Below are 24315 nucleotides of genomic sequence, written 5' to 3' on the forward strand. Positions count from 1 at the left end.
GCTTCTCTGTGGCTCGGTTTCGTCATCCGCAAAATAGGATTCAAACACCTGTCCTATTTAGAATGTAAGCCCCGAGTGGGACCTGATTATCCTGAATCAACCCCAGGGCTTAATACAATGCAGTGTAATACAGATGCTACAGTTATTATTAGACTGTTTTCCCCTTTAATTGGAAAAACAGTTAAGACCTTTCAGTGGACTTTATGTAAAGGGGTATTTACCTTTTGTGCTGTTACAGAGTTGGGAGCCCAGGGCTGGTAGGTGTACATGTTATCACCCCCATATCCCTCCTCTCCAAACTCCTCCAGCGAGTTGTCTTCACCCGCCGTCTCAAGTTCCTCTCCTCCAGTTCTCCCCTTGACACCCTCCAATCTGGTTTCCATTCCCTTCACGTCACAGAAATCGCCCTCTTAAAAGTCAGCAACAATCTCCTTCTTGCCAAATCCAACGGCCTCGACTCCATCCTAATCCTCTTCGATCTCTCAACTGCCCTCGACGCTGTCGACCGCCCGCTTCTCCTGGAAACATTATCCAACCTCGGTTGTCCTCCTCTCGCTCTCTTGCTGCTCATTCTCAGTCTCTTTCGTGGGCTGCTCCTCTGCTTCCCACCCCCTAATTGTGGGGGTTCCTCAAGGTTCAGTTCTGGGCCCCCTTTTATTCTCCATCTCCCTCGGAGAACTCAGCGGCTCCCATGGCTTCAACTGCCATCTCTATGTGGATGATACCCAAATCTTCATCTCCAGCTCTGACCACTCTCCCTCTCTGCATTCTCGTATTTCCTCTTCTCTTCGAGACATTCTACTTGGATGTCCTCCCGTCACCTCAAACCTAATGTCTAAAACTGAACTCCTTATCCTCCCACCCAAACTCTGTCATCCCCCTGACTCTCCCATCTCTGTAGATGGCACCAGCATCCTTCCTGTCCCACCAGCCCACAACCTTGGCCCTATCCTTGACTCCTCTCGTCCGTTCAATCCACGTAATCAATCCAGCACTAAATCCTGTAGATTCCATCTTCATGACACTGCTAAAATTCACCCTCTCCTCTCCATCCCAATTGCGACCACGTTAATCCTGTCGCTTATCCTACCTCGCCTTAATTACCGTATCAGCCTCCTTGCTGACCAGCCAGCCTCCTGTCTCTTCCCCACTCCAGTCCATACTTGACTGCCCGGATCAATTTTCTACAGAAACGTTCAGGACAATGTTTCCCCATTCCTCATGAAACTCCAATGGATGCCCGACCCCCTCCGCATCAAACAAAAACTCTTCATCATTGGCTTTTAAGCACTCAATCTCCTTCCTCCCTCCTCGCTACTCTCTTACTACAACCCAGTCCGCACACTTCGCTCCTCTCGTGCTAACCATCACACTGTACTTTGATCTTGTCTACCTCACCACGGAACTCTCGCCTACATCCCACCATTGGCCTGGAACACCCTCCCTCCTCATAGTCGACAGACAATCACTCTCTCCCCCTTCAAAGCCTTACAGAAGGCACATCTCCTCCAAGAGGCCTTCCCTGACTGAGCCCTTCTTTCCTCTTAATAATAATAACGTTGGCATCTGTTAAGCGCTTACTATGTGCAGAGCACTGTTGTAAGCGCTGGGGTAGACACAGGGGGATCAGGTTGTCCCACGTGGGGCTCGCAGTCTTAATCCCCATTTTACAGATGAGGTAACTGAGGCCCAGAGAAGTTAAGTGACTTGCCCACAGTCACACAAGCTGACAAGTGGCAGAGCGGGGATTCGAACCCGTGACCTGACTCCAAAGCCCATGCTCTTTCCACTAAGCCACACTGCTTCTCCCTCTCTCTTCTGTGTCACCCCGAACAGCTCCCTTCATTCATCGCCCCCTCCCAGCACTTATCTGTAATTTATTTATTTGTATTGATGCTGCCTTCCGCTCTAGGCTGTAAGCTAGCTGTGGGCCGGGAATGTGTCTGTTGATCTCCCAAACGCTTAGTACGATGCTCAGCACACAGTAAGTGCTCAATAAATGCAACTGGATGAATGAAAATATGTCACTGAACAGTCTCTTAAAGGAGCTCTAAGTCTCTTTAATTGCAGCTCCATCATATAGCCCTCCTTTCTTCCCCCATTTAAATTAGCAGTTTGAGTAGCCTGGGCCGGCATTTTTCAACACTGTTGGACGCGGAGCAGGAGAGGCCGGTTTGGCTCCTGAAAACCTGACCCGGACAAGCCTCTAGTTCTCCTCTAGTATGGAGAAGCAGTGTGGCCTACCGGAAAGAGCTCGGGCCTGGGAGTCGGAGGCCCTGGGTTCTCGTCTCGGCTCTGTCACTCGCCTGCTTGCGTGAACTGGGACGAGTCACATCACTGCTCCATGCCTCAGTTTCCTCAACTGTAAAATGGGGATTTAACACCTGTTAAAAACAGGCCCACCCCTCAAAAAACAGGTGCACAGCAGGTTTACGGGAGGTAACCCAATCTCGCTGGCTTCAGTATTACAAAATGATCTGTTGTATATACTGGGCAATTCCAGGATCAGATCACCAGGCTGGGCTTCTTAGCATCAGTCAAAAACTTGATATTAATGTCTGTCTTCCCCTCTAGACTGTAAGCTCACCATCAATTCTGTGATGGTGTACTCACCCCAGCGCTTAGTACAGCGCACAGCACACAGTAAACTTTCATTAAAGATAACCGATTGTAAGAAACGAGCTGGGCAACCATCACGTACGACAACCGATCTGATTACATTCGAACACTGAAAAAGAACCACCGGCAATTTCCCAGGTTTTGATATTTCTAACCCAAGTTTTAAAACTTATTTTCCCTTCCTTTTCGGCCCATGACCTGTCACACCACCTGGAATGACGGAGCAGGGTACTTTCATTTCAAAATGAGGTCTACATCCCAGATCGGTCTCAACACACAGAAAAGCTGAGGGATAAAAGGCAAAAGGATTACAGGTGTATCACAGATTATGGTACATTAAGTACTATCGAGGGATTCGCTCTCCACCGTGTACTGATTTACTTCAGCAGGCCATTGGCCTCGCCTCAGAGTTCCCGTGAATCACTGTAGTCGTCAATTCCCTCCCTGCCCTTCCTTTCCTCACCATATTTCCTTTCCGGTCTTCCCTGTTCTCAGCAGTTTTCCTGTATCCCCTCCCCCCTCCTCCTGGTAAATCTAAGTCTAAGGGAAAATGTATCCCGATCTATAACTGTTCATGAAATGGCCACATTTTGAAGGTGCGCGACTCAGCTGCACCATGAGGGGAGAAGCAGCATGGCTTAGTGGAAAGAGCCCGAGCTTGGGAGTCAGAGGACATGGATTCTAATCCCGGCTCTGCCACTTGTCTGCTCTGTGACCTTGGGCAAATCCCTTAACTTCTCTGTGCTTCAGTTCCCCCATCTGTAAAAGGGGGTTTAAGACTGTGAGCCCCACAAGGGACAACCTGATTGCGTTATATTTCACCCCAGGGCTTAGAACAGTGCTTGGCACATAGTTAGCGCTTAACAAATACCATAATTATTATTATTATTACTATTATTACGCCTAAGCTAAACAGTACTACAGAAACTCTAGCTTAAAACAGTAAACCATAAGAATAGAAAGACTCTTAAAAACCAGGGATTTTAAGACTCCTCTAGTAAATTAAAAAATGTTGCAAAAAAAAATAGATAAAAATAAAACTAAATGATTGGGCTACTAAACTACACACATGTGCTCAATCCCTTGAGGGAGTCAAATATTCCAGTAAAAATAAAAAAGAGATGGAAACACAAGTTTCTTATTATCTCACTTCGTATGTTATAAAACATAACGGTTAACTTATTTTGGCAAAAAGACGTGAGCGTTGCACAACACTTTGGCTCACACAAATATTTTCTATTGTTAAATGCATCTTAAACGTAGCGTGTCTTGCTGACTTCCGGGACAGTGAAGTCTTGATGTGGTCTGGAGATACCTAAATTTTTGACCTTTCAGTGAAGGTCATTGACTACTGTTAGTATTAAATGGGGCAGGTGTAAAAAAATTAGCGAACAATTCACAGTTAACTGAAACCAGACAAAACTATTTGAATAGTAAAATTCATAGAGATCCTGACCAAAAAAAAAAAAAAACCCACAAGTTGATAATTTTGGACAAATCTGGTATTTTCTGAAGACCTCCCTTTTTTAAGGTAAAAACAGAGTTTCATGAACTCTTTGAAAATCCCTATTTATAAAGTAAGTTATGCCTCTGGAAATGTTATTAGGATAAGCTCATCTTTTCTACTTTTTTCCCCTTTTCACCACTATTTCTCCTTAAATTAGATTTAAATTCTGCTTAAAATTAGAATGATAATGAGAAGGGTTACAAAGCGTGTTGAGTGACCTTGGGCAAGTCACTTAACTTCTCTGTCCCTCAGTTCCCTCATCTGCAGTTTTGTACTCTCCCAAGTGCTTAATACAGTGCTTTGCACACAGTAAGCGCTCAATATATAGGATACAACAAATGAATGCAGAATGGGGATTCAATATTTGTTCTCCCTCCCATTAAGACTGTAAATCCCATGTGGGATCTGATTATCCAATATCTACCGCAGCACTTACTACAGTGCTCGACACATAGTAAGCACTTAACAAATACTACGATTATCATCATTATCACTACTATTATGATGTGGGTTCAGAAGGGCTTTGTAGATCAGGTATCTTGTAAACTAAAAATCGAATAAAACTAACAATTTCAGCTCAAATCCCAATTTTTAAGGGCCTTAAAAGGAAGAAATGGGATTTCGGGGATATTTTCCTTCAATATACCATCCTTTTTAATGATTTTTGTTAAGCACTTACTATGTGCCAGGGGCTGTTCTAAGCGCTGGGGTTAGATAAAGCTAATCAGGTTGGACAAAGTCCCTGTCCCAGTGGGGCTCACAGTCTTAATCCATTAAGCATTCAGCTGCTGATGGTCCCCAGATTTGAGCTGGTGAAAGGTGAAAGAAATCTTACGTAGGAAGTGTCGCCTCAGGCTGGGTCAGTTCTTTGACAGAGCCATGTGGCTAGCGGAGGCTTAGCCCTGGGATCACCTATGATCTACAGAGGCAAGGTCAACAACATGTTGATGAGTCCAATTTTTCAGGCCAAAACTCTGACCAGGAGCTATGGAGGGGGGCAACAGCTGACCCCATCCTCCTGCCCAATCTGTTCGAGGCAGGGGTTCGCATTCTCCTCCCCGGCTCGGATTTTTTTTTTTATGGTATGTCTTAAGGTGCTTACCAGGTGCTCTGCACGGTACTAAGTGCTGGGAAAGACACAAGCTAATCAGGTTGGACACGGTTCATCTTTCACATGGGGCTCACAGTCTTAATCTCCATTTTACAGATGAGGTAACTGAGGCACAGAGAAGTGAAAAATAATAACCATAACAATGGTAATGATGATGATGAAGCAGCGTGGCTCAGTGGAAAGAGCCTGGGCTTGGGAGTCAGAGGTCATGGGTTCGAGTCCCAGGCTCTGCCACTTGTCAACTGTGTGACTGTGGGCAAGTCACTTAACTTCTCCGTGCCTCAGTTACCTCATCTGTAAAATGGGGATTAACTGTGAGCCTCACGCGGGACAACCTGATTACCGTGTATCTACCCCAGCGCTTAGAACAGTGCTCTGCACATAGTAAGCGCTTAACAGATACCAACATAATAATAATGATGATGAGGCGCTGCTTAAGCACTTATTACGTGCCAGACACTGTACTAAGAACCGGGGTGGATGCAAGCAAATCGGTTTGGGCACAGTCCCCGTCCCAAGTGGGGCTCACAGTCTTAATCCCCATTTCGCAGCTGCGGTAGCTGAGAGAGGTTAAGTGACTTCCCCAAGGTCACACAGCAGACAAGCGGTGGAGCCGGATTAACACCCAGGCCCTTCTGACTTGAAACACTCTCTAGACCTTCCTAGAAGCCATTCAATCAATCATATTTATTGAGCGCTTACTGTGTGCAGAGCACCGTACTAAGCCCTTGGAAAGTACAATTCAGCAATAAAGAGAGACAATCCCTGCCCATCACCAGGCTCACATTCAAGAAGGGGGGAGACAGACATCAAAACAAGTAAACATGCATCAATAGCATCACTTATAAATATATATAAGTAGAATTATAGATAGATATAGATATACACACATCAAACAAGGAAACTGGCATTCACATCAATCAACAGAATTACAGATATGTACATATATACGCAAGTGCTGTGGAATGGGGAGGGAGGTAGAGCAAAGAGAGGGAGTCGGGGCAATTGGGAGGGGAGGGGGAGCTGAGGAAAAGGGGGCCTTAGTCCGGGAAGGCCTCCTGGAGGAGGTGAGCCTCCGGTAGGGCTTTGAAGGAGGGAAGTGTGATGACTGTTAGGCAGATTTGAGCAGGGAGGGGATTCCAGGCCAGAGGCAGGACGTGGGCCAGGGGCCGACGGCGGGACAGGCGAGAACGAGGCCCAGTGAGGGGGTTGGCGGCGGCAGAGGAGCGGAGTGTGCGGGCCGGGCTGGAGAAGGAGAGAAGGGAGATGAGGTGGAAGGGGGCATGGTGATGGAGAGCTCTGAAGCCAATAGTGAGGAGTTTCTGCTTGACACGGAGGTTGAGAGGCAACCACTGGACATTTTTGAGGAGGGGGGGTGACATGCCCAGAACATTTCTGTAGAAAGAGAAACCGGGCAGGCAGCGGAGCGAAGTAGAGTCTGAAGTGGGGAAGAGAGAGGAGGTTGGGAGATCAGAAAGGATGCTGATGCAGTAATCCAGTTGGGATAGGATGAGTGACTGTACTAACATGGTAGCGTTTTGGATGGAGAGGAAAGGGTAAGAATAATGGTGGTATTTGTTAAGCGCTTACTATGCACAAAGCACTGTTCTAAGCGCTGGGTGGATACAAGGTGATCAGGTTGTCCCACGTGGGGCTCACAGTTCTAATCCCCATTTTACAGATGAGGTAACTGAGGCACAGAGAAGTGAAGTGACTTGCCCAAAGTCACACAGCTGACAAGCGGCGGCTTTTTCCACCGAGCCACGCTGCTTCTCTAGGAAGGGGAGATCACCAAGGATAGATCTTGGTGATAATGTTAAGGTGAACCGGCAGGATTCGGTGACGGTTTGGATATGAGGGGCGAGAGAGCTGAGTCAAGGATGACCCCCAAGGTTGCGGGCCTGTGAGACGGGAAGGATGGAAGTGCCGTCCACGGTGACTGTGAGCCCCACGTGGGACAAACGACTGTGTCCAACTATTTGCCTGTATCCACCCCAGGGCTTAGTACGGTACCCGGCACATAGTAAGCGCTTAACAAATACCGTAACTAGTATTAATTATTATTATTCCTATCATAACAGATCTGGTAGACGTGTTCCCTGGCCATAAAGAGCTAGATGACGATCATTTCCAGGATGCTCACGGCAACCTTTTAAAGAGCGTTCTTCCATTCATTCATTCCTTTAATCCTATTTATTAAGCACTTGCCGTGTGCAGAGCACTGGGCTAAGCGCTTGGGAAAGTACGGTACAACACTAAAGAGTGACAATCCCTACCCATGGCGAGCTTTTACCTTCTCCCCGATCTCCACGGAGAAAGGGAGGAGAGGTTACTAGCCTCATTTCACAAAAAGGGAAACTGAGGTACAAAGAGGTTGAACGTCACGGTCACATATTTAAACAAAAGAGCAGGGACCACATCTTCTCACTTCTAGCCTTGGGAGCCTGCTGTTCACAGAGAGCTCGGACAAGAGGGAAAATAGATGAGAACGGATGATGCTTTTGGAATCGTTACTAATAAATCAAGGGTCGGGGTGAGTCGGAGCGGGAGGGAGAGAACGTCTCCTACCTGGAGATGAGGTGCCCGCTTCATCATTTCAAGTATCACGTAGCAGCCTATCGAGTGGCCGATGAGGATCAACTTTCGGTCTTTTGGCACGTGATTCCTCAGGAAAGCCAGTTTGTGCTCTACTTGCCCATTCAGCCCGAAGACATCATCCACTTCTTTAGCACCTGAGTCTGGGGAAAAACACCCAAAACAGAATAACTTTGTTTATTCAAGGAAGCCACTGAATGAACTTTTCACATTAATCCTGGAAAAGGCTCCGTTTGTTTTTTTTTAAAATGCATTTATAAACTTAAATCATTAAAGGTTGCATTTTTATTTCATTAATATATGGCTTAGAAAATAATAATGATGATAATGTTGGTATTTGTTAAGCACTTACTATGTGCAGAGCACTGTTCTAAGCGCTGGGATAGATACAGGGTAATCACGTTGTCCCACGTGAGGCTCACAGCTAATCCTCATTTTACAGATGAGGGAACGGAGGCACAGAGAGGTGTAGTGACTTGCCCAAAGTCACACAGCTGACAAGGGGCAGAGCAGGGATTCGAACCCATGACCTCTGAGTCCCAAGCCCGGGCTCTTTCCACTGAGCCACGCTGCTTCTCTCCAATCTATGCAACATTCTATGCAACATTAGAGTTCGTCATTCAATCATTTTTACTGAGTGCGCAGAGCACTGTCCTAAGCACTTGAGCACTTCTGTGTGCTAGTTCCTTGTCGGCAGGGAACGTGTCTGACAATTTTACTGTATTGCACTCTCCCAAGTGCTTAGCACAGGGCCCTCCACACTGGAAGTGCTCAATAAATTTCACCGACTGTCACAGTTCCCGCCCCATGAAATCATCTGCTCTGAGCATTTCAGAGTTACTTCTTAGAATCTGGCTCTGCTGGTGAACGACAGATACTGGAATTGAAAGTACTTTCCATTACGATCCCTGAGGCAAGTCGGGATTCACTTAAAGTGGCCACTGTGAATGAAAGAAACAGGCCATAATAATCATAATAATTGTGGCATTTCTTAAGCGCTTACAGAGCCGGACACTGTACTAAGCGCTGGGATAGATACAACATCATCGCAACATATAAGGCCACCAAACTCAGAAGTTTAAGAGACAATAATACTTAGGCAGAAAAATACATCAGCTTGGCTCAGAGGAAAGAGCCCGAGCTTGGGAGTCAGAGGTCATGGGTTCGAATCCCAGATCTTCCACTCGTCAGCTGTGTGACTGTGGGCAAGTCACTTCACTTCTCTGTGCCTCAGTTCCCTCATCGGTAAAATGGGGATGAAGATTGTGACCCTCACGTGGGACAACCTGATTACCCTGTATCTACCCCAGCGCTTAGAACAGTGGCTCTGCACAGAGTAAGCGCTTAGCAAATACCAACATTATTATATAAAGTGAGTAAAGACGGGCTGGAAAGAACCACAGACGGACAGACCTATGAAGGACAAATTGAATAATAATGTCGGTACTTGTTAAGCGCTTACTACGTGCCAAACACCGTTCTAAGCACTGAATGAGTCAACTGCAATAGAGTACTGCTGTTTTCGGATGCCAACCTGAGAATTTTATCCTCATTTTATCGATGAGGAAAACTCTGGCCCAGAGAAGTTAAGTGATTTATCCAAGGTCACCATGCAGGCAACTGGGGTGTGTAGAGACAGAATAGGACCCAGGAATAAGAGAAGGGGAAGACTGAGGAGAGGGGACCCTGAGAGGACTCTGTAGTGAATTTGAAATTACTTGTAGGGGCCAGTCATCATGCCGAGTATCAGGTAGGTTAAAGGAGACTAATGAGTTATATGCAAGTCTGCGGAAAGCCCAGCGCTTAGAACAGTGCTCTGCACATAGTAAGCGCTTAACAAATACCATAATAAGTAACATAATTACAACTACTATTAGACCTGCCATGACTTGCTTTCTTTATTGTACGAAGTAGAAAAGCGGAAGGGAAGGAGGAGAAGGGGGTGGGCTTGGGGAGGCGGAGGACAGAGGAGAGGGAAGGAACAGAAAGCAGGGAACCTTTGGATGAGTATAGGAAAGAGTAAAATTTCAAAACACCACAAGGGAGAAAACCTGAAGCAGCAGACTAAGATTAAGCAGATTAAGCACTAAAGGCATTCATCACTGCTAAAATGAGCCTCTGTATTTGAAAACACAAGAATTTGGCTTCGACAAGGACACGGAGAGGATGGGGTGACTACGGCACCTATATTCTCCACCTACGGGTAAATGTACCGAAGTGGCGAGAGTTCAAGGTCAAAAAGAAAGATATTACTGTAATTTCCAGTTACGAAACCATAATTCTTCAGAACTCCTAACCCTTTGCTTCTGTCTTTGAAATTTATAGCTCTCAACCACTCAATTCTCGATTCCAAGTTAACCTTTTTTCCGAAACACTTTCCAAGACGAAAAAGAATGCTAATATACAACACTACAGAAACATGACGTTTAACACTGAATTCTGTGCTGCGTTAGCAGAGGAAGAAAGTATGGCTGCTACTCATGCAAAATTAAAGGCACTCAAGGAAAAGGCCAACTGTAGCAAGAGTTGATATTAATTGTGCATTTTAAATGAGTATAAAACACGGAACACTCAAATGAACTTTGCTCCCTCCTTCCCTGCCTACCTCCCTTAGCACATTAAATAAACAGCCTGAGATTTGGTCTATGAAATTTTTAGAGGTTTCGGTGCATGTCTCACACACTAGGATGGAAACCTTTAAATTGGCTCTCGGATCACCTTGGGGTTTGGCTACGGCAGGATTGTGGTTGCCCAGAAGGAATAAAATTTTAAGTATACGCTTAAAATAAAACAAAATAAAATAAAACACGGAAATGAACAGAAGAGAATTTACATTGGTCCTGATTGATCGCATTTGTGCCGTTCCTTTTTGCTTTTACTTTGGTAACTGGCTTTTTTTCCCCGAATGAGAAGCCCTCGCTAGTTTGTTTGGCAAGAAATGGAAAATAAAATGCTGGGATCAAATGACTTAAAAGCAATTTACCAAAATGTATCAGTTCTGGGCATCGGAATTTTTCTAGGAACACACTCTCTCACAGCTTTCCCACAGTATGCCATACACCTGTCTCGCCTTGCCTCCCTACAAAAATAGTCCTTGCGAACATGAGTTTATTATACATCAATAAAGACATTAAATTCCAAATAATAACTTTGTTTTATAAATCAGTGTACTGCCCAACTGTAATGTTCACACTGAAATATCCTACAATGCTATTTCATTGAGAATTCCCAATGAGAACTGAAATTGATTTTCGAAAAAGCAAATAAACTGCAGCAAAGATATACCTGTCACCAAAGATACACCTTTTTGAAAATTGTACTGAACCTGTGTTGATTTACTCTGCAATTTTTAAACCAGTGAAGTCAAGGGACCGGGAACTAAAGAAAGTTCAATAAATGTTTAAAAACTACTACTGACACCACCGTTTTAAGCATTGTGCTTCAGATTAACCCTTCAACCTTAATCTGGCCCTCCTACCCTCGGGAACTCTTTTTGCGACTTTTAAGATAAACATACCATTCATTAGTGTTTATTAGAGTAATTCCTTTCTTGCAAAAGTACACTCCAAAAATAAATTGGAGTTACTCAGAGATCTGAAGTACTATGTGGACATTATTTTCTCATTTTTGAATTAGAAATTTCATTTATATGTTTGACCATACAATTTCTTTCCAATTTTAAAACATTTGTAAGGAGGCTGGGAAGCCCTTTTACTTGTCACAGAATGCCAATTTATAAGTGACTGGAAAAAGAAACTCTCCCAAAATCAGAAAATGTGAAACGAAATGTTTAATGCCATTGAGGATATTAATCACCAGGTAATTAAAGAATGTCCCCAAATCACCTATTTCAAAAAAATTATAAAAATTAACATGATGTCACTCTATTAATTAGGATAATATGCATATTTTTCTTCTAGACTGTAAGTTCAGTGCAGGCAGAAAATGTGCCTGTCAAATCTTGTAGTGCTCTACACATAGCGTTCAATATACAACCCTGACGATGCTCTTTTTCGTTAGATATCTCAAACGTGTCCAATGCCCTCAGGAATTTGTTGAAATATCTGTGGTATTCAAGGAGAAATAATAATTTGCTGAATGATAATACACAGAATAGTAAAGAATCTGGATTATGCTTGGGTAAATGGCACTCATGATTAGGCTCTGATTTAGAGAAGCAGAGTGGTTTAGTGGAAAGAGCACGGTCTTAGGAGTCAGGCACGGGCTTAGGAGTCAGAGGTCATGGGTTCTAATTCCAGCTCTGCCACTTGATAGCTGTGTGACCCTGGGCAAGTCACTTCACTTCTCTGTGCCCCCCGTTCCCTCATTTGTAAAATGGAGATGAAGACTGTGAGCCCCACGTGGGACAACCTGATTACCTAGTATCTACCCCAGCGCTTAGAACAGTGTTTGGCACATAGTAAGCGCTTGACAAATACCATCACTGTTATCATTATTATCTTTTCTGCACTCCCATTCTTCTTGCTCCAATATAGAACTCCTACTTCAAAACCTATATTTGGATATTAAGTTTTTCATGGGCACCAGAAATCAACGCCTTAAGAGAAACTGCCTTAATCCTGTCACAGATGGCCACAAGCAGGTGTGATGAGCCCGTCACTGGGCAGGGATTGTCTCTATCTTTTGCCGAATTGTACATTCTAAGCGCTTAGTACAGTGCTCTGAACAGAGTAAGCGCTCAATAAATACTACTGAATGAATGAATGTCATTGGCCAATACCAGAATAGCATAATATTATGTGAGAAACATTTGTTAGGCAGATTGTTTCATTCACAATGAAATACAAATATATTGACATTTTAATTGCTTTTGATTCAAGTAAAAACAAACTACCTCCAAATTAATTTTTTTTTACTTGAAAAATCCACACACCACTTAGTTATTCTAATAACATTTTTAAATACCATTTCCAAATCTACGGTTTACTTCTTTCTAGACTTCACAATCTAAAACCCCCCACAGATGAAGAGGGTTTCAAGAGAATTGCAGACATCAAGGGATGCAGTATGTAGTTACACCACCCACAGGCAAACTCTCTCGTCCGTGGTATACACCGGACCTCCACTCTGCCCACCTTCAAAACCTTATTAAAATCACATCTCCTCCAAACGACCTTCCCCAGTTTAGCTCCAGTTCCCCAGACTCCCTCTCCCTTCCTGCCTCACCTATTATTTGGATTTGTACCCTCGAAGCGCTTGATAGTCACCCCACCCTCGGCCCCAGTCAATCAATCCATCGATCAATGGAATTTACTGAGCACTTACTACGTTCCGAGCACTGTTCTAACCGCTCTGGAGAGGACAATACAACAGAATCAGCAGACACCTTCCCTGCCCACAATGAGCTTACAGTCTAGAGGCCCTAAGGCGCTTACGTACGTACCGATAATTGATATTATTTTGATGTGGCTTGCCATAAGACTTCGAATAAGGAACACAAGCGAGACTACTTAGGATAGATTGAGGCCTTTCCGCTCGTCTTGGGTACAAGCTTCATGCCTGCAAAAAATGAAGGTCGAAAGGCACCGGCAAACCAGAGGATTAGAAATTGGGCTTTTAGTAGGTGCTTTTTCAGATTGCTCCCTCTGGTGGGAAATCACCTTTCTACAGTGCCTGGAAAACATGCCATTTCTTGCGAAAGCTATGAAAAAAAATAAGTATTTTAACGCACCGCAAAGAATAATAATGATGGGATTTGTTAAGCGCGTACTATATGCCCAGCATTGTTCTAAGCGCTGATGAGATGCGTTTGAGAAACAACGAAAAGGTGCGTGCAAGAACCTTGGAGGCACAAACAGTACACTACGTGAATGGCAAAGGAAGAGTATAAACATAAACATCAATTCAGCAAAGTAAGAAGGAAATTTAAGGTCATGAAGAATTTGCTAACAAGCTATCATTTTATTACAGCACAAAGTTATTAATGGATGATTCTTTTATATTCGAAATCTCCCAAGTTTTAAACCACCACTAAAATTCACGACCACCATTTTAAGAATATAAGCTGGGGGAGGGAAGGATTTCCAAAATACACAGCAAATTATTGTGGTGTGAGGGAAGTGATATATTACTCACAAATCTCGATATCCATTTCCCCAGTTTAAACCAATTAACATCTCTCTCACTGGGCACTTCAAAATAATGGCAAGCTCTGTTTCTTGTCATTTTTTTCCCTCTCTTCTCAATAATTTATTCTCAACCGAGCTGGCTGGGGTAATGAAAGAGCGGGAAGTGATCAACCCAAATAGCATAATTTCAAAGCACTTGCCTGTTAAAACCGAGACGGTAAAATTAAATGTCATTCATTCATTCAGTCGTACTTATTGAGCGCTTACTATGTGCAGAGCACTGTACTAAGTGCTTGGAATGTACAATTCGGCAACAGATAGAGACCATCCCTGCCCAACAACGGGCTCACAGTCTAAATGGGGGAGATGGACAGCAAAGAAAAACAGAAGACAACATCACCGAGATAAATAGAGTCATGGGCATATACACCTCAATAACAAAATAGGGTAATAAATAATATATACAAATAAGCTGAGGAGAGGGGAAGGGGGAAGAGCAGCGGGTGGGGGTGGGGAGGAAAGGAGAAACAGAAGGGGGGGGGGGGGTCAGTATGTCTTGTGAACATGCTGACTTGAGAGGGTGAAATAAAAACAGAAATTAATTTGGATATGAACATTATATTTTATGAATAGCTGCAAAAGTAATTATTTTTTCCCCCTAGTACAAGAAATACATCAAATCTCAGGTTGCCATCTGGGGAGCTCCCTACTCCTAATTTATATTAGAATTGAGAAGCAGCGTGGCTTTAGTGAAAAGAGCCTGGGCTTGGGAGTCAGAGAACACGGATTCTAATCCCGGGTCCGCCACCAGTCTGCTATGTGACCTTGGGCAAGCCACTTCACTTCTCTGTGCCTCAATTACCTCATCTGTAAAATGGGGATTAAGACTGTGAACCCCACGTGGGACAACCTGATTTCTTTGTATCTACCCCAGCGCTTAGAACAGTACTTGACACATAGTAAGTGCTTAACAAACACCATTATTATTATTAACAACTTTACTTGAATATTAAATATCACTCTACATTATTTAACTGCAAATGGAGAGTAATATTGCAAGATCCAAAAATGGTTAAAAAATACCTGGCTCTTTAGGGAAAAAGCAACAAACCATCATGTGTGATGCTTATTTTTTTCCAGGACTTGACATGGGAGTGAAATCCAATGAAAAACGCACACTTTCTCTAAAGTTCATAAAGTTATCCCTGCACATATTAAGTAGGAGTCCCATAAAATAAGGTGGGTTAATTTTTTTTTTTTAATGGTGTTTGTTAAGCACTGTTCTGAGTGCTGGGATGGAGACAAGTTAATCAGACCAGATAAAATCCCTGTCCCACATGGGGCGCAATGTTAAGTCAGAGGGAGAACTAATTGAAACCCGATTTTCCAGATGAGGAAACTGGGGCACAGAGAAGTGAAGTGACCCAGCAGGTCACACGGCAGGCAAGTGACCGTGCTGGATTAGAACCCAGGTTCTCTGTCTCCCAGACCCGTGCGAATTCTGGCTCTGCCACTTGTCAGCTGAGGCAAGTCACTTAACTTCTCTGTGCCTCAGTTCCCTCATCTGTAAAACAGGGATTAAGACTGTGAGCCTCACGTGGGACAACCTGATTACCCTGTATCTTCCCCAGCGCTTAGAACAGTGCTCTGCACACAGTAAGCACTTAACAAATACCAACATTATTATCCACTAGGCCATGCTGTTTCCCATAGTTCAAGTAACAATGCCAAGTATCATATATAATTGTACGTTACCTCAGGACACGTGCTTACAACTCAATGTCCATCACTCCAAAGATCATCAACTTCACTGTACGATGTCAGGTCGACTCAAGCCAAGAAAAACAAATGCTCCTGGGTATGGAGTCAGGGTATGTAGCTAGCCCAATCATTCCGAGTAGGGCTTCCCTTGCCTGCCATTTCACTTTCCAGTGCAGAGACAGAGTCATGTCCTTCTCTTTAAATAGGGGAGACGCAACCCAGCTTCTTACGATCACCCTCTTCAAGCCCCTAAAAGGTGTTGAGCAATGTATTGGGATAGCTCGGTCGACACGAGATCGGGTCAGGCAGTAGAAAGATATTTTAGGTTTGAATGAAGGCCATTACGCTTAAATCTCATGTTCTCCATATTTGACTTTGTAGTTTAAAGAAAGTTTCTCTCTTGATTATTCATTCCCCCAGATTTCCATTCCCCTACTTAGCCCACAGAGCAAGAAATTTCAGAGAAACTAAATGCCACTCTCAATCAATCTCTCCTAATTTACCATGGCACTTAAATCTTCCAAAAATACAGAGCAGCCCAACAGTGGCTGTTAGGGAACCGTAGCAGTGACCTCAATCGAAAGGCCACAAATACACAACTGTTACCTTTCCATGGAGCTCAAAATCTTAAAGGTGCTTTTTTTCCCCAGCTGATTTTTTTTTCCCCCAACAGCCATCTGTGTCTAATTAGAGGTGATAGTATCAGCTGGAGAACATACCTCTGTCATGGGGTGAAAGGCTGAAACTGATCCATAAACAATCCTAAAACATAGGTCTAAATCTCAGTGGAATGCAATGAAGGAATAAAACTCTACAAAGGATTGACTTCAAGAACGTTGAATCCGGTCTCTTGGCTAAACGTCAATAGAGCAAGAACCCTTTTGAATGATACTCTTTAAAATTCTATTTTTAAAACCTCATTTTGCCTAACTGATGTGCTCTAGCCAGAAAGGGTAAATAACAGGTCCAAGTATATTGGGATTGTTTTTTTCAATATAAGGAAGTTCAATTTAAAAAGCTCAGATACGGATCAATCTAAAGAGTAGTATCTTAGAATTTTCCAACGATTTTCATTTCTGGACAACCTTTTTATTCAGACGCAACTAAGTGCTCTTCCAACATTAATATATTAGTCCTCAAATCATGTATTTTTATAACCTGTAAATTCTCGAATACTAACAGCAAGCGTATTTGTTAAGTGCTTACGTGTGCTAAGCACCTAAGATGCGTGTGCTAAGCGCTTAAGATGAAGGATCCTCCATAAATTAAAAACAGATTTTTATTACTAAAATGTCATTTACAAAACAGAAATCTTTCAGGAATCACTTTGTTTCACCTAAATGATAATCCATGTCACTGCACTAACGTCTTTTTTTTAGGAAAAACTCTCTGGTAGGTAGATGCGTCTTGAAGGGTTAGTTTTCCCATCACTTCGTTGACCCTGTCTACAATGGTCTGAGTCAATTAATCAAAGGGTAGCACTCAAAGTGGAAACATTGTTTCATAGCTTCTTTGAAGTTTTAAATGAGGTTTCGTACCCGCGACTGTTTTGATAGTAACGGAGTGGGCAGTTTGGAAAGGAGAATGTCTTGAGAGTCCAGATGAAGGCCCATTGTCTTTCTTTGGCAGAGAGTGAACAGGTAATAATGAAATGTGATGAGTGAGTAAGGGGATGATGGTGTTTTCTCCCATCATTCTAAATGGAACCAAATTATCCATTTTCTCCCACAGAAAATAAGGAGAGAACTGACGGAAAATGTAGGCAGCAGAACTACTCTTGGGAAAAAAATCCTGCATTTTGACCAAACTTTCATTCATTCACTGAATTGTAATTACTGAGCGCTTACTATGTGCAGAGCCCTGGACTAAGCACTTGGAAAGTACAATTCGGCAATAGAGACAATCCCTACCCAACAACAGACTCCCAGTCTAGGAGGGGGAAATCATATTTACTGAGCGCTTACTTTGTGCAGAGCCCTGGACTACGCACTTGGAAAGTACAATTCGGCAATAGAGACTATCCCTACCCAACAATGGGCTCACAGTCTAGAAGTGGGAGACAGACATCAAAACAAAACATAGTGTCATGAGCCCATGAGGGGAAAAAAAATGAACTGAGGTGAAAATAAAACCAAGGTCAACAAACTAAGGTCATAGCTAATTATCACGTGTTCTCAGAGAAGAAAAGATTACTGCTCGAACCAAGGCTTTCTACAGTTTTTTAAGCATCACCATCCTCAATCTAGAATGTTAATAGTGTCATCTGCAGATTTTTTAATATATCCATTTTCTTTCACATCCCTCTCTTACTTCTTCTAATGGAATCGTTCTCCCATGCTCTAGACAAGCTGCTTTATATTTAGAGTATGCATTTTTGGGGTTAAAATACATACATGTAATCCTGGGGTAAATATGTGTTTCTTTTTAAATACTTCTGTTTTAACTTTTATTTTTGAGATTGAAAACATCATCTGCCATGCAGGTGGTCCTTTGATAATAATATTTTTTTCCAATGTCTGCAAATGGGATAAATCCCTAGCAGCTACCTGTTGCATACATAGAATATTAGATAAGTTTTTCTAGCATTTTCACTGCCATAGTATACTCATGCCAATTTACCACCCCGTCCTTTATCCGCCCAGTCAACTTGAGATGGTTTAGCCAACGTTGCCTAAGGAATATCCAAAACTTTAGATTTGAGGCGCTGGAATCATAACGGAGAGAAAAGGATAAGAATATTCACACAAGACATGGGCAGAAACTGACTCCGGCTGCTAGCGGAAGAGGTAAACCCCAGGATTTTCACAAAATGGGGTGAAGGGGAATCCCACGGAAAACAATTATGATGCACTTGAAAAACGACCGTAACCTTCCAGGAACCATTCCGACACGTCTCTTGAATCTCATGAGGACGGTGAAGACGTTGACCATTTATTACCAAATGAGGTAAATCGACTGAAGGTGATCTGTAAGATCATTATGGGCAGGGAACCTACCTCCTAATCCAACAGGAGATTGTGTGCAGAGCACTGTATTACCACCTGAGTAGAACAGAGATCAGAATCCCTTCCCTCAAGGGGCTTACAATCTATTGGGGCAGACAATGAGGGAAGCAACTGAGTAGAAAGGTACCTCATATATGTGAGGAGAGAGGGTTGGAATGAATACCAAAGGCTGAAGATTTACGTGCACCAGTATGGTGGGGAGAGCAATCAGGTAGGAAACGAGTGAGGAGTCAGGAAGGGTTTCCTAGAGGAAACAGAAACTCCTCGCATTAGCTTTAAAGCACTCAACCATCTTGCCCCCTTCTACCTCACCTCGCTACTCTATTACAACCCAGCCCGCACACTTCGCTCCTCTAATGCCAAACTTCTCACTGGACCTTGATCTCGGCTATATCACCGCCAACCTCTGGCCTGGAATGTCTTCCCTCCTCAAATCCGACGGACAATTAACTCTCCGCCACTTCAAAGCCTTATTGAAGGCGCACCTCCTCCAAGAGGCCTTCCCTGACTAAGACCTCTTTTCCTTTTCTTCAACTCCCTTCTGCGTTGCCCTTACTTGCAAGGGAAACAACATGGCTCACTGGATAGAGCACGGCCCTGGGAATCAGGTCATGGGTTCTAAGCCCGGCTCCACCCCCTTGATGTGTGACCTTGAGCAAGTCATTTCACTTCTCTGGGCCTGTTACCTCATCTGTAAAATGGGGATTAAGACTGAGTTCTATGTAGTACAGACACTATATCCAACCTATCTTGTATCTACCCCAGCGATTAGAACAGCGCTTGGCATTCATTCAACCGTATTTATTGAGCGCTTACTGTGGGCAGAGCACTGTACTGAGCGCTTGGAAAGTACAATTTATCAACAGATAGAGACAATCCCTACCCTACAACGGGCTCCTAGTCTAGAAAGGGGAGACAGCCAGCGTAACAAAACCAGGTAGGCATCAATAACATCAATATAAATGAATATAATTATAGGTATATACACAACACTGATAAAATAAATAGAAAAATGGATATGTGCATATATACACAAGTGCTGTGGGGGAGGAAGGGAGTAGAGCAGAGGGAGTAGGGCAATGGGGAGGGGAGGAGGGGCAGAGGGAAAGGGAGGGCTCAGTCTGGGAAGGCCTCCTGGAGGAGATGAGCTTTCAATAGGGCTTTGAAGGGGAGAAGTGTGCTAGTTTGGCGGATGGGAGGAGGGAGGGTATTCCAGGTCAGAGATAATAATAATAATAATGTTGGCATTTGTTAAGCGCTTACTATTTGCAGAGCACTGTTCTAAGCGCTGGGGTAGATCCAGGGTAATCAGGTTGTCCCACATGAGGCTCACAGTCGTCACCCCCATTTTACAGATGAGGTAACTGAGGCCCAGAGAAATAAAGTGACTTGCCCGAAGTCACACACCTGATAAGTGGCGGAGCCAGGATTAGAACCCACGACCTCTGACTCCCAAGACCGTGCTCTTTCCACTAAGCCACGCTGTATTCTCAACGCCGGGGTAAATACAAGCTATTCAGGTGGAACACGGCCACATGGGGCTCAGAGTCTTACTCTCCGTTTGACAGACAGGGGAACTGAGGCACAGAGAAGTGAAGTGACTTGCCTAAGGTCAGAGAGCAGCCAAGTAGCGAAACAGTGTCCCGGTGCATAGTAAACGCTTAACAAACACCACAATGAGTATTATTATTCGATGCAAGTCCCCTGTGGTAGCCTGCTGCGGACCTTAATCCAAGCCAGTAGACAGAGGGGACTGTGAAGGGAGGTGAAATCTACTCAGCAGGAGCTCAACAAGCATTAATTATTCCTGCAGAAGAGCAAAGAGCAAACTGCTAAAAGGTAAGAGGATGGAAAGGGTGATTTAAGAGCTTTTTTTTTTTAAGAGTTTTCCTACCACTGCCCAGCGCCTCAGCTTTAATTTCCCCTTCCACGTCTGTAAACTCGATATGGGCAGGGGATTATTATTGTTATGGTATTTGTTAAAGTACCTACTACGTGCCAAACGCTGTTTTTAGCGCTGGGGTAGATACAGGGTAATCAGGTCGTCCCAGGTGGGGTTCCCAGTTTTAATCCCCATTTCACTGATGAGGTAACTGAGGCACAGAGAAGTTAAGTGGCTTGCCCAAAGTCACACAGCAGACAGGTGGCGGTGCCGGGATTAGGACGTACGTCCTCAGACCCCCAAGCCCGTGCGCTTTCCACTAAGCCACGGTCGGCTAACTCTTGTCTGGTGCTCTCCCAAACATTTAGTACAGTGCTCTGCCCACAGGACACAATAAATCCCATTGATTGCCGTCAGGGTGAAGTCTGCTGTAAGCACAGCAGAAGGCTCCTGGCTTCTAAATAATTCACGTGAAAATGGACGCGTGGGTAATTTTAATATCAGAATCCTATTCTGGGGAGTTAGGATTTATTTTTCGCCTCTGCACTGAGCATATGTGTGTATGCACGGACAAAGGAGAGTACTAACATGAACTGTGAGAACACAGTAAGGAATACGCTGGCATTAACATTTAATAATAATAATAATAATAATAATAATGATGGCATTTGTTAAGCGCTTACTATGTACCAAGCACTACTCTAAGCACTGGGGGAGGGGAGGATACAAGGTGATCAGGTTATCCCACGCGGGGCTCACAGTCTTCATCTCCATTTTACAGATAAGGGAACTGAGGCACAGGGTAGTTAATAGTGCCGGAGTGGAAAACCATTAGAAGTGTTAGAATAGGGGATTTCTGTACACATAAATATCGAGTATAGCATTTTATATATATCTAATAACGATAAGAACAACAACTGTTGGTATCTGTTAAGTGCCTACTCTTTGCCAGGCACTGTACTAAGCACTGGGGGGGATACAAGCAAATCGGTTTGGACACAGTCCCTGTCCCACGTGAGGCTCACAGTCTCAACCCCCATTTTCACAGATCACTGAGGCACAGAGAAGTGAAGTGACTTGCCCAGGTTCACACAGCAGACAAGTAGAGGAGCCGGAATTAGAACGCATGACCTTCTGACTCCCAGGCCCGTGCTCTATCCACTACGCCACGGTGCTTCGGTATAAATGCATATATGCGTTTACCAACATTAGGGAAGCAGTAGGGTCTTTTGGAAAGAGCACGGGCCTGACAGTCGAAGGGCTTCGGATCTAATCCCGTCTCCCAGTTGCCTGCTGTGGGAATTTGGACAGGCTATTTAACTTTCCTGTGTCTCGGTCTCGTCATCTGTAATACGGGGGTTGAGACTGTGAGCCTCACATGGGACAGGGACTGTGTCCAACCTGATTTGCTTGTATCCCCCCCAGTGCTTAGTACGGTGCCTGGCAAAAAGTAGGCACTTAACAAATACCAACAGTTGTTGTTAGTATCATTATTAGATATGAGCCTCACGTGGGACAGGGACTGTGTCCAACCTGCCCTCCCTTTTAGACTGTGAGCCCCATGTGGGCCCGGGGCTGTGCCCAACCTGATTATCTTGTTTTACATCAGCATTTAGCACAGTGCTTAACGGTAAGCATTTAACAAATACAACAATTATTATCATTGGTGGTATTATTTAGAAGCTCTTGGCTCCAAATCCTCCTCTCTGCTATCCAGTTTGCTGAATCAAAATAATTGAATGAACTCATAGTTTAGACTCTAAGCCCTATGAGGGACGGGTGCTGCGCCCAACCTGATTATCTTGTTTTACGTCAGCATTTAGTAAGCGCGTAACACACAGTAAGCATTTAACAGATACAACAGTTATTATTTTTGGTGGTATTATTTAGAAGCTCTTGGTCCCAAATCCTCCTCTCCGTTGTCCAGTTCACAGAGTCAGAATAATTGAATGAACTCAAAGGTTTCACGACGACCAAAAGTTTGGGATTTGGGTTTAAATCTAGGGTAGATGTTTGTCGATATTGGGCAGCTTTAAATCATTCAAAAACGGATGAATCCGTACCGACCTCAGAGCTTAGAACAGTGTTTGACACACGGTAAGCACTTAAATACCTTAAAAACCCTATCCATTTTGGCCCCGGTTAATTATCTTGCCGTAATCAGCAACTCCAACTTAAAAACAAACAAAAATTTGGCATTTGTCGCCTATGTACTCTGAGTCATTTCAGAGGAAATGAACTGTTATTAAGTAAAGCAAATTCTTCTTGTCTCTGATTTCCACTGTATAATAATAACCGTATTAAGTGTTGACCTCATAACAACTTAAATACTGGAGTAGACAAGAAGATAATAAGAGCAGACATAATCCGTGGCCCACCCGGGGCTCACAATCGAAGATATAGGTGGAAAAGGCACAAACTGAAACTTTGTCTTAGCTTCCTCCACTGTAAAAGGAGGAAGTAGCTTGGAGAAGCAGCGTGGCTTAGAGGACAGAACACGGGTTTGGGAGTCAGAAGGTCAGGATTTCTAATCCCGGCTCAACCGTGTGTCTGCTGTGTGACCTAGGGCAAGTCACTTAACTTCTCTGGGCCTCATTTCCCTCATCTGTAAAATGGGGATTAAGAGTGTGAGCCCCATGTGGGACAGACACTGTGTCCCACTGATTACCTTGTATCTACCCCAGCACTAAGAACACCGCTTGGCACATAGTAAGAGCTTAACAAGTATCATAATAATCATCATAATAATAATTATTAAAAATGGAATAAGACCCCTGCTCCCCCTCCCCCTAAGATATGACTCCAAAAGAGATGGGGTCTATGTCTAATCAATCGATGGCATTTACTGAGCGCTTACTCTGTACAGAGGACTGGACTTCGGGGGTCGGGAGAGTATAACGTAGCAGAGTTTCCCACATCTGTTTGCACCATATGTGCTTTTAGCCCACAGAAAGCATTCGATTAACTTCCAGAAATATTGTGATTAGATATCCTTTTTACAGGTTAGGAAACTAAGGCCCAGAGAAGTTTAAGAGACATAGCTAAGGTCATCCAGTAGAGCAGTTGCAGAGCTAGGATTAGAACACAGATCTTTTGACTCTATGCCCCCCATACTTCCCGCTAGGCCATGCTCCTTCCTAATTAAAACCACCCAATTAATCCCTGGGAAAACACTAATTTACTCACACCTACGGCTTCTGTTTTGATAGGCCGGGCATTGAGTTAATTGTATTTTTAAGAGCCTCTTAGGAAACACTAATTTATACTTTAAACAAACCTTATCATTTAAAAAAGAAGTAGGGGAAGGATACTAGTTATAAGAAATAGCAAAGGCGCTGACTAAGTACATTCTGTTGCCAAGCCCTGTGTTAAGCACTGGGGTAAATGAGAGATAATCGGATCGGAGACAGCCTCCGTCCCACAAGGGGCTCGTGCTCTGGGTAGAGGAAGACATGTACCGAACACTAAGAATGAGTGATGAACTATGACAAATTCAAAAGGTAACAGACCAAGATTTGTAGCGAAACAGCCTTTAAAAGGAGCCGGTCTCCAAGTTGAAGCCATCCCGCCAACCCGAACCTCAGGAAGACTTCGGTAATAACTTTTAAGAAAGACCTCGCAATTAATCCCAAGAAAACACTCATTTACTCAGCCCAGCTTTCAAGCAGTAGCTTCTGGTTGGATAGCCGAGGCCACCGACGCTAAAAAGGTATTTTTAAAAGTCTCTTATAAGAAGCTTTAACTTA

General features: G+C 43.8%; 1 protein-coding gene across 5 annotated transcripts in view; it reads right to left on the reverse strand.

Moving 5' to 3' along the window:
• LDAH (lipid droplet associated hydrolase) overlaps nucleotides 1-24315 on the reverse strand; it is a 150406-nt gene that overhangs the window by 75784 nt on the left and 50307 nt on the right. For all 5 annotated transcript variants that reach the window (XM_029071997.2, XM_029071991.2, XM_029071994.1 and 2 more), the window contains one exon: nucleotides 7806-7975. In XM_029071997.2, coding sequence (XP_028927830.1) covers nucleotides 7806-7975 — 170 coding nt within the window. The remainder of the gene's footprint in view (nucleotides 1-7805; nucleotides 7976-24315) is intronic.

The sequence above is a fragment of the Ornithorhynchus anatinus genome, chromosome 9, assembly GCF_004115215.2.
Source record: "Ornithorhynchus anatinus isolate Pmale09 chromosome 9, mOrnAna1.pri.v4, whole genome shotgun sequence".
Taxonomy (NCBI): Eukaryota; Metazoa; Chordata; class Mammalia; order Monotremata; family Ornithorhynchidae; genus Ornithorhynchus; species Ornithorhynchus anatinus.